The sequence below is a fragment of the Gadus chalcogrammus genome, chromosome 6, assembly GCF_026213295.1.
Source record: "Gadus chalcogrammus isolate NIFS_2021 chromosome 6, NIFS_Gcha_1.0, whole genome shotgun sequence".
Classification (NCBI taxonomy): Eukaryota; Metazoa; Chordata; class Actinopteri; order Gadiformes; family Gadidae; genus Gadus; species Gadus chalcogrammus.
Window position 1 is genome coordinate 5,688,544 of NC_079417.1, and position 11,025 is coordinate 5,699,568.

At 44.1% G+C, this 11,025-nt stretch overlaps 1 protein-coding gene across 2 annotated transcripts; it reads right to left on the reverse strand.

Annotated features, from left to right (window-relative positions):
• Window positions 1–1,070: 1,070 nt before the first annotated feature.
• On the reverse strand, window positions 1,071–10,316 carry noxa1 (NADPH oxidase activator 1). 2 transcript variants are annotated; one of them, XM_056591907.1, is made up of 16 exons: window positions 10,054–10,316; window positions 9,333–9,507; window positions 8,956–9,038; window positions 8,544–8,652; window positions 7,508–7,642; window positions 7,161–7,268; window positions 6,589–6,648; window positions 6,459–6,496; window positions 6,014–6,152; window positions 5,772–5,840; window positions 5,323–5,410; window positions 4,760–4,896; window positions 3,628–3,779; window positions 2,651–2,768; window positions 2,377–2,500; window positions 1,071–1,886 (listed from the first exon to the last, which is right to left on the reverse strand). In XM_056591907.1, exons 2-16 carry the CDS (start codon window positions 9,504–9,506, stop codon window positions 1,783–1,785), a joined length of 1,638 nt encoding a protein of 545 aa, XP_056447882.1. In that variant the 5' UTR covers window position 9,507; window positions 10,054–10,316; the 3' UTR covers window positions 1,071–1,782. The 2 variants fall into 2 exon arrangements, with proteins under 2 accessions (XP_056447882.1, XP_056447883.1); XM_056591908.1 differs by having other exon boundaries at window positions 1,072–1,886; window positions 4,802–4,896; window positions 10,054–10,315.
• Window positions 10,317–11,025: the final 709 nt, after the last annotated feature.

Here is an 11,025-nt window from a genome sequence, read left to right on the forward strand (position 1 = left end):
GACAGACAGGAGAGCAGGCCGATGGGAGGGTAGACAGACAGGAGAGCAGACAGACGGGAGGGTAGACAGAGAGGAGAGCAGGCCGATGGGAGGGTAGACAGACAGGAGAGCAGACAGACGGGAGGGTAGACAGACAGGAGAGCAGACAGACGGGAGGGTAGACAGACAGGAGAGCAGACAGACGGGAGGGTAGACTGACAGGAGAGCAGACAGACGGGAGAGCACAAATTGGCAGAGCAGACAGACGGGACGCGCGGGAAGACGGGAGAGCCGACAGAGGAGGGGAGACAGACAGGAGAGCAGACAGACATAACAACCCAGTAACAGTAATACCCGGAGTAACATTAACCTCAGCTGCTAGCCTGTGTTGAGTGGTGGAGGTGGGCGGTGTTTCTCCCGCTCAGGGGAATAAAGCGGGTAATTAGGGGCCCGTGTTTCGTAACGCGTTTCAATGAAGCTCTCAGCGTCTCCGTGCCCTCCACCTCTCTGTGGCGGCTTTTTTTTCACACCTCCGTCGTTTGTGACGCCAGCTAAAAGCACCTGACATTTACCTTGTGGCAATTAGCACCCGGTCTGCGCCCCCCCCCCCCCCCGACGCACTGTCCCCCCCCCCCCACCCCGCAATGCCTGATGATGACAATAATGAAGACGATGTGATGTACTGCTGCAGCTGCCATCGCCTTTAGGAACACAAACACAGAGCTAGCCAGACTGGAAGTGAGTCACTTGTGTTTTAAAGGCAGATAACGAGCTGTAACTTTTCTCGGAGAAAGGGTTTGTTGGTGGATTGCCGTGATCTACAGTTTATCACCGGCAGTCGCAGGTTTGATTACAAAAAGGGTTAAAAGCGGAGGAGACTAAAAGAGAAAAGGATGATCCCATTTGGACATACACTGTGTGTGTTTGTTGAGTTATCCAAGGGGGAAGGGGAGGTCCTGACCTACAGCTCGCTTGTGTTGCGCGGTTCTACTGACTGTGGAGGTCAGCTGGTGAGTCAGGACACACAGCTGCCACCGTTTTAACACATAACCCTAGATGTGACCCAATATCCCCACTAGGGACCGTATCCTGAGAGCTGGGAGATTCCTCGATAAGAGTAAAGTTTTGTGAGCGTGTCTGGTGCTTTGGGATTAATAAAGAATGGCAGCCATCGTGTCACCAGCATTTTCCCAAAAGATAATTTATTCGTCAAACAGTAATCTTTTACGATTTTTTTTATGTATTTTAAGATAAGATCAGACACGATCAAAGGACCAAACCACATTAATCTAGAAGAGAAGGTCCCTAAATTAATTACTTGATTAGTATCAGAGAGTGGTGCATGACAACAGTTTGAATGTATTAAAAAACAAACATATATAAGGAATTCAGTCCGAACATTTTCTGTATAATAAGTAATAAGTCATAAGTAAATAGTAATATGCTCACTATAGAAAAATAACTACACTTGTATAGACAAAACCACAGCTTAACCCCCTGCAATAAATATTTCTTCTGTTTGTAGTTGTGGGTTGTTATAGTCTGGTTGCAGCCTGGTTTTGCTGTGGTTGCGATGTAGTTGTAGGCTGGTTATGATGTGGTTGTAGGTTGGTTATGTTGTGGTTGTAGGCTGTTTTTTCTGTGGTTGGGATGTGGTTGTAGGCTGGTTATGATGTGGTTGTAGGTTGGTTATGTTGTGGTTGTAGGCTGTTTTTTCTGTGGTTGGGATGTGGTTGTAGGCTGGTTATGTGCTGGTTGTAGGCTGGATAATGGCGTGGTTGCAGTGTGGTCTTAGCCTGTTTTTCAGAGGATGGATTTCTCCGCCACTGCGCTTTCACTGTAGACGAAACACCGAGGGAAGATGCCGATGTTTCCAGCACAGTGTCCCTCCAACCACTCGTCATTAACTAGAGGGAGCGAGAGAGAGAGCGAGAGAGAGAGCCAGAGCGACAGAGGAACAGAGAGAGAGTGACTGAGACCGTTTCACTGGCAAATAATGGTAGAGTCTACACAGTTAAGAAATCAATCATTTTGATGATCTTGTCCCTATAATCACAAAAAAACTGATTAGCAGAATTTGATGGAAGAGTGAATCAATTTCTCCTTCTTTTGGGAACTTTCACTTAATTGAGCAAATGATTGACATTTAGCCTCTTAATAACCTGATAATCAGTACATCAAAACGATTTAGAATATATATATATATATATATATATATATATATATATATATATATATACAAAGAGAGAGAGAGAGAGAGAGATTGACAACATCATTTGACAGAGAGGAAGAGAGGGTGAGAGAGAGAGAGGGGGAGGGGGGGAGGATGGGAGAGAGAGAATGAGGGAAGCTAAAAGGCAACACAGGTGTTTATTAGCAGTGTGTCTGTCCCCTCACCTTCTCCAAGGATGTCTATGGTCTCTCCCTCGCTGAACTCCAGGTCCTCAGGACCCTTGCCTGTGTAGTCGTACAGCGCCACCATGTGGTAGAGGATGGCACGGCCCGCCAGAGGGTCCTCCAGCTACAGTACATTATGGTATAGTCTTCACATTATCTCCTGAGTGTTCTCCTGTGTGTGTGTGTGTGTGTGTGTGTGTGTGTGTGTGTGTGTGTGTGTGTGTGTGTGTGTGTGTGTGTGTGTGTGTGTGTGTGTGTGTGTGCGCGTGTGTACCTGGCACCACAGAGTAGCTCTCCCCTCCTCTACCACGGGCAGCAGTGGGTACGACTCCTCACCCGACCCGCTGCCTGGCTCAAGGGGCGTGAGCAGTTGGGAGCCAGACGCTCGGTGCCTGGCGCGCAGTGAGGGGGGAGAGAGAGAGTGGTCAGCCTTAAGGTCACTGGTTCGATCCCCAATGTCCGCAGTCCAACCCTAATCTCTCGAGGATGCCTACAGATGACCCCTGAACACTACCTGCTCTTTGATGACATGTAGCTGAATTCACTATGAGACGCTTTGGATAAATGCGGCTGATAAATGCACATTCGATAAGTAAAGGTGAATAATAAAATACTTCATCTATTAGTTTAATTAATTACCAAAACTTCCAGATGGCGGTTTTTGAAAGGGACATTTTGAAGCGCCTCGTCTGTATGATTCGTCATGTCAAGAAATAGCAACGCAGAGCTGCACTCATTTGATGACCTACCTCCCATCATCATTTTGGGAAGCAACATCTGGTGTTCATTTACAATTCTTACCAATGAAAGTGACAGCTCATTCGTTTTGGTGTTTTGGCTTGAGGCCCATAAAAATGCTGAGGTGACGAAATCGATTACAGTGAAAATAATGCTGAGAGAGAGACAGAGAGACGCAAATACACACAGAGACAGACATACAGAAAGAGAGAGGTGGCTGGAAGAGGGAGAGAATAAGAGCAGATATTGAGAGAGAGAAATAGAGGATGGATCGAGGGTGACAGGTAAAGACACAGGGAGAGAGGTGGGGGACAGACAGGTAGGGAGAGAGATATTGATGGGGATAGGGAGAGAGTGGACCAAGAGAGAATAGGAGTCTATTTTTAAACACTGCAGGGCTCCTGTCGAAATTAAAGGTGACAGAAGTTGGCTGGAGGAGGAGGAGGAGGAGGAGGAGGAGGAGGAGGAGGAGGAGGAGGAGGAGGAGGAGGAGGAGGAGGGATCACTGCTCACCTGAGGCGGAGGTTGGTCGGCGGCTGGCCCAACTTGCGGGCAATCCTGTCCTGGAGCTCCTTGTAGGAGGCATAGGGGTTGATGCTGAGAGCCAGGGTGTACGTGAAGTGGACCTTCACCACCACCTGCTCCTCCCCGTCAGGCACATCCTCCTGGCAGGGGGGGGGGGGTCAGGTGCATATCAAACTCCACATCTCTCCACAAGGATGTATCTGTCTGACATGTTGCTCCATGTTGTTCATGTTCCACCGTGTCATGCTTTCGGAGATCCAACCAAATGTCCGTAGACAGTAGAAGAAGTAGAACGTCTATTCCGTTTCTCGGAAAAGGATGCAACTGAACCAAAGCAACAACGGAACCAAAGCACCTCAAAACTAGAAGCACTGTTAAAAGTTTCCGATGGTTAAAGTGAATCTCCACATTTATATTGTAGCCTTTCCCTTTTGGTTTCAGAATATTTTATATTACAGTTTTAATGGGTAATAACAAAGAAACCACTCTGGGGTGTCCCATTATTTGAAAATAATGCTGCTTGGTTGCTTATAACCGCCAAAGTACATTAATTTGCCAATTACAGAACACCCAAGGTTCATTCAGCTTATTACAAAGTGAAATAAGCAACAAAAAAAAGATTTCTTATGGGTGACTTTCATCTTCTACATTATAGTGTTATCGACCTTATCAGCTGAAATTTAAATATTCTTCCGCTGTGCGCAGTGATGTTTTTGCGTTGTTAAGGAAAATCTAATCATTAGTTCAATTTAAGTGTTGCTGTTAATGTGTGATTTGTAGGCCATTGATCCGAGAATGTAAAAAGGCAGTGTTATCCCGTCATTGAAAGATAATGGCCATCCTTGGAACGATATCGACCAATCAGGATCAAGTGGTTTGGTATCAAGTAATATATAGCATATTGAATTTTACATTAATTGAATTATGTTATGTTGAATATGGATGTATTATAATAATATTGTGCATAGTTTTATCTTGTTTTATTACCCTGTGTACATTTACATTTTACAAGTAGTCATTTATACATGTCTTAATAACGAAAACTATTGCAAATTAATAAAAAAAAATTAACTGGAGAGAGTGCAGAGTAGCCACAGGAATCGGACTATAGGATACGTACCGCAGTCCATCCCCTGTGTGGGGGTCCGGGTAGAGAGAGTACCTGGTCGATGCTGTCGGAGTTCGGCAGGAAGACGGGAGGGTCTTCGCTGGCCTGATTCCTCAGCGTCGCGTTGGAGTACGATGGGGGCGGAGTCTCTAGGGCCACAGAGAGACCAGAGGAACTCTTTAAGTCTTATTTCTTATTTTGTATTGAGGGAAAGCTCACACTTCTACCAACTAGCCGTAAATAAAGTGTAAATAAAGGTTTAAAATAAAATGCAATGATCTCTGGTACTGGGGAGGCCGCTATGTTTGCAAATGTTTGATTTGCTTTCACCGAATAGCAAAAAGATAACGAATAGGATGACTAAAAGATTTAAAAAAATGTTATTTTCTAAAAAAACGAAAGAAAAGAAATGTGATATGTAATTAATTTCTCCTATAAGTCATTCTGACATACGTTTAATAATCTCCCTCAAAGACAAGGCTTGTTCCCTGGGTGTGCAGGCACCAGGAGTCCCTCTGGCACAGAGAACCAGAGCTGGCAGGGGGGGGGGGGGGGGGTAGCAGAGTGAAACATACCTGGGGCGGGAGCAGCTGTGCTGGGCTGGGACCGTGGGCGAGTGGGTGGTTGGACGCCCGGGGGTAGGGGAATCCCGTTGGGAATTTTCTGGAAGGACAGAGAGAGAGAGGGAGAGAAAGAGAGACAGAGCGACAGATAGACGGAGAGAGAATGAGAGAAAGAGAAACAGAGCGAGAATGGAGATGAAGATACATCGAAATGACGATCTCTGTCTTTGAGTGATGAAACCATTGCAACCCGTGTCAGTTTATGATGATGACAGGTAAAACTTATATTTCGACACTATTTCTAGCGCTCCTCTCACAATGAATCTACTTGACTATCTTAAACATGAAGTGAAAGAAATTAACATGATCTTGAGAAGTATCTTAAGACTGCACTCCTCAAAGTGACTGCATGACGCATTAATTCGGTAGAATCACTCAGATACTTTATTTGGGGTTCTTACATCTCCCCTCTTGCCTTTGGCTTTCTTCAGGTCGATGGGGTCAAGCAGGGTCATGGGTAGAAGTCCTCTCTGAAGCGGACAGGGTCAAGAAAGGTCAGCAGAGGTTGACTTGCAGATAGGTATGCTATCGGCTGAAGCAATAGCTCGCCATCACTTTCCAATCAGTGGAGAAAGAGAGAAGCTAAAAAATGAATGACACCTTCTCCCTGAATTGAGAACCTTAAAAAGTTAGCCTTGCTCACCTGTCCATCATATATTACAGTTGCCATGCCGTCTTTATCGACCTCGTCGTAGAGGAAGACGGTAGCTCCGCCTGGAATCGTCAGCTGACCCCGCCCCCGGGCCATATAAGGAGCACGAATGCGCATGTAGCGAGTTTCGCTAGCATGAATTGAAACAGACACAAACACACACACACAAACACACATAAATACACATACAGAATCTGAGCTACGATTGAATGCATGTGAAAATATATATAGACACACAAACACACACAGTAGCCATCCTCCATTTATTCACTCCATCTCTCTAGGTCACGGGAAACGGTGGGTCACCTTTACTTCCTCTTCAAACAGGAAGTGAGGGATAGGCGGGTCGTGGATGCGTTACACAACACCACGCATCACTGCCGCCAAGCAGCACGCACGCACACACACATGCACACAGACACACAGCGCTACTCACTCTGCTCCCTCTTTTTTGGGTTCGTAGTATCCTGGTTTCTGTAGACAGGTCAGAGGTCAGAGGTTAGAGGTCAGAGAGTCTCAACCCTGGGACAGGCTAAGAATGGCGCTGGTCTGGGGGGTATTCTCACCTGCATCCTCAGTGGTTCAAAACCTCCGAAGTCATCGTTGGGAATCATAGAGGTGATTACCTAAACACACACACACACACACAAAGACTTAGACTAAGTTACAATAGGTAAAGTACTATATCACGTTCCATGTCAAGTATGATGTCAAGTACTTTGTGTTCGCAAGTAAAAAGTAGTATGTAAAGTAGTATGTAGGTACTATTTGATTATATCATGTATATGTGCCGTGTAGTAGGAAAAATCTGTTCTGTTAACATAGTATGTGACCGATATTTAACACATTTCTAACAATTGATTTTGAGTTAGTTAGTTGTATTCTCTCAGTCAACAGCATGCTGTGTAGAGTCTATAGTAACAGTGTAGACGGACAGATAATGATAGTGAATGAGAAAGGCATGTACTGTATGTGTACCGGTATCTCATAATTGTCGGTAATGACCATTATGCACTTAACAACCACAATTAAAAGAGTTCCTACGAACCATGTGTTCTGATTCTTATTGCATACTATAGCCGTTTGTCATGATGAGTAACTATTGATCGTGTCTCTGGAGATAAGGGCTCTCTGGTACCTTGGCCTTTCCAAGAAAGTCCTTCTGTTGGAGCTGTTCTACTTCCTGTTTCCTGGGCCTGAAGACAACCCCATCTGGCACCAGGATTGGGTTCAGAACCTCCCCCCTCTGACACACACGTACAGATGATTACATTTTCATGCATGTGAATATATACAGATATTGCAAAAAAAACTAAGCACACACACACACACACACACACACACACACACACACACACACACACACACACACACACACACACACACACACACACACACACACACACACACACACACACACACACACACACACACAAAATAAAAATAAAAATAAAAATGAGTGGATCTTTGAGGTTCCAGACTCACAGAGATGCTCTCCAGGCCAGGCGCGATACTGCTGCTCCGCATGGCTCCTTTCTCTAGGGAAGCGGACAGCAAGAGCTCCCTGGCTTGTTCCCACTGGCCCATCCGGGAGTACACAGCTGCTGAGTTGTACACCACCTGAGACCCCACAACGACCACAAGATCATCACCACCGTCACATTCATCACATTCAACTCCATCTGTGTCCCCATTTTACTGCTTCTTTTTTACAAGCTACAATAAACGGTTTTATCTGTAATAATAATTTTATGTTCTTATTTTTTATGTTAACTTTTTTTGAGTTTTTATTTTTATAGTTCTTTACCTTATTCTATCATCATTTTTGTTCATTTATTTTTAATCATTGTAAAGGGCATGATAAAATGTACTCTGTCTCTATATGGAGATCACATGTATTTCAGGTAGAATGACCAAATTGGGTCAATCATTAAATACCGTTAAAAATATTATTCATCAATTCTAGCATTGACTTTCATTAAACTGAAATAAAAAATACAAAAAAATATATTGTTAAAGGCAGATAAAGTCTGTCTCCCGGAATGAAGAAGGAGAAGTGCTGCCTTGCTAGGAGAGATAAAGGAGTTCCCTCATAATAGAGATGAGGAGTGGTCTAACCTGTCCTGTGAGTTCAAACAGAGTGGTAAGATCTTGCAACTCATTCCTTAATTCTCTTTCAACAATCTCTTTGTTCCCCTGAGCTGGACCGGCCTGTGAAACCGAAACTCCCCTCTGCGCATCCCTTAAGACCGCCTGAGGGGTTGGAAGCGCTGACTAAACACACCCGGATATTTATAGTTTGATGGGAAACCAGGGAAGTTTGCCTTTGAGTTGTTGTAACGTGTATATAGTGTGTGTATACATGTGCTGTATGTGTATGACTGTTTTCTGAGGTCATACACACAATGTGTACTTGGGAAAGAATGAGGAGCGATACATAAGTCGGGAAGAGAAAAAGTAATCAACGAAGAAAACATGAAGGGAGACAGACAGACAGACAGACAGACAGACAGAGACAAACCTGCCAGCTGAACAGTTTATGGGGTAGGCCCAGCTGCCTGTAGTCTATCACTGTATTATCTCTCATGTGTTTCTTAGCCCAGATGCAGTCAGAGAGAGCATCATCCAGCCTGCGGATCAAATGAGAAGTCATACAAGCATGCTGATTGGACCCAGAGATTAGCATTACACTCCTTAAAGAATGCAGATTTATTACTAAATGCAGGACTCAGCTTGTATGTATGTAATAGAGGGAGGATCGTTTTTTGGTTAATGATGAATAAGTTTAAACAATAATAGCTAGATTGCTAGATTAAACAGATTTCTAAATAAAGTCAGGTGTATCAGACATACTCTCAAAAAGGGTAATCTTGGCAGCAAGAACTGCCGGTTGTGATATGGTTTTGCAACTAGTTCTTCTGGTTGTCCCTTACCTGTCCAGCTGCAATAGCACTGCAGAGCGCTGGAAGAACGCCACCGCCAGACGTCCATCCTTGAGGATGACTTGGTTCAGCGCCTGGACGACATCGCAGACACAACGAAAACAAGACTTAACAAGGCTTTATTTCTAGCGAGATCTGGCAACTAAATCTCTCGTTGGGATCCCAGACTCAACATCAAGACATGTGTTTTAATACGTCATTCTTATTTTTTCACTTCCTCCAATAAGTGACATTGCATCGGTAAAGCCTGATTTACAGTTCTGCATGCCGCATGTTACACCCGGATACAAATCGTCATGGATCTTCACACCGGTGCCTTCCTTTATACTTCCCCGTCAGGTTAACCTGCACACAAGGAAGCAGTCTACCTGTAGCGCAGGCTCCAGCTCCTGCAGGGCGAGGTGGGCGGAGGCCTCTATGAACAGGGTGCGAGAGTTGGGCTCCGCGACCGTACCCGCCAGCTCCAGGGCCCGGCGCCAGTCACGGGCGTCCATGGCCCTCACCGCCTCGTCCCACAGGCGCAGCAGCTCCGTGTACAACATCCTGCACTAGAGAAGAGTGCAGGGTTATAGTAGAGTAGTAGTAGAGTACAATAGAGTGTAGTAGAGTATCCGAGGGCCACCCCATACCACAGCCGCCACAGCTCTGTGTGCAACATCATGTAGTACAGAAGAGTAGTAAACATTTGATATACTATCGTACAGGATACTGTAGTTTAATAGTGCATCAATATTGTTTTGAATAAGTATTAGTGAAGCATTATAAAGTATTGTACAGTATCCTGTAGAATGTATTAGTATAGTATCATATAGTAATGTACAGCATACTGTAGTATGTAAAAGTATAGTATTATATAGTATCGTCATACAGAATTCTGTAGTACGACTTTTATCTTTATCATAATTTTACACCTAATTTCATGTAGGTGTGTCCCGATATATAACTAAGTCTACCCGAATGAGTACTGTCAACTACAATGTGAATGTAAAGTGTATAGTTATCTAAACACGCCTGTGTTTTGCGTATCATAATTTAAGAAAACACTACACCAAATGTTAAAGTAGTGTTAAATGTCTTAGTATCACTTACCTGTGACAAACGAAAAAGCAAATCAGAGTTCAGTCACTTTTCACTTCGGGCTGGAGCAACTGTTGTGTCTGTTCTCTATCTAGCAGGCATCCACACCTGCGGAACTGGCCGACCGGGAACGTCCCACCCCCTCTCAAACCAGCTCCCTCCTACAAGGAAGTCCACAGTCCTCAATCCTCAAATACACCTATTAGTCTGGAAGCTGACTGTGTGCACGTAGCCTAGTGCCTGGAATGCACCAGGAAATAAAAGCAGTGCAGTCAAATTGACAATTGGGGCATGTGTTCATTTCCAACAATCTGTGTTGTATCTATGTTGTATCTTTATGGCTCATGCAATAACGCGCCTGACTATCCCTGAAGGCACGTGGGGTTACTTTTTTAATTATTACTATTACTTTGACTGTATACTGACTCTCCGTTGGGACGTAATGCGGTTTGTCACCAACACAGCTACATGTGTAGTAAGGTTAATGTAGGCCCCTATATATATATATATATTTTTTTTTTTTTAAGAAGCAACTCTGATGGGCATTCGATAACAATTATTTTCTCCGTTAGAGTTTTTTTTTTTTCACCGTTCCATCTACATCAATCCCTTGATTTGTCCCTACCCTAAATAACAAGGGCAAATTAGATATATTATTCTATATATTTTACTTTTGACGTACTCATTTCTTATTGTCTGAATGACATGATTCTTGAAAAGCCGCATGATGGTTCTTGGATTCGGACAATTGGGCCTATAAAATTCAGTGACGATCAACGGCGTTGCAACACACATCATGAAAACCGAAAACGAGAATAATGGTGCCTTCAAGTCATTTGGATGGATGGTTGATTAGCGGTGGGAATTTTCCGATCGTCCATGTTCCCATCTTTACAACACTAGTAGACCTCCGTTTAATTGCACTGCTTGTGTTTTTCTAGCAGCATCTTTGAATAGTTAGAAAACTGTGGCATGAATGAAACG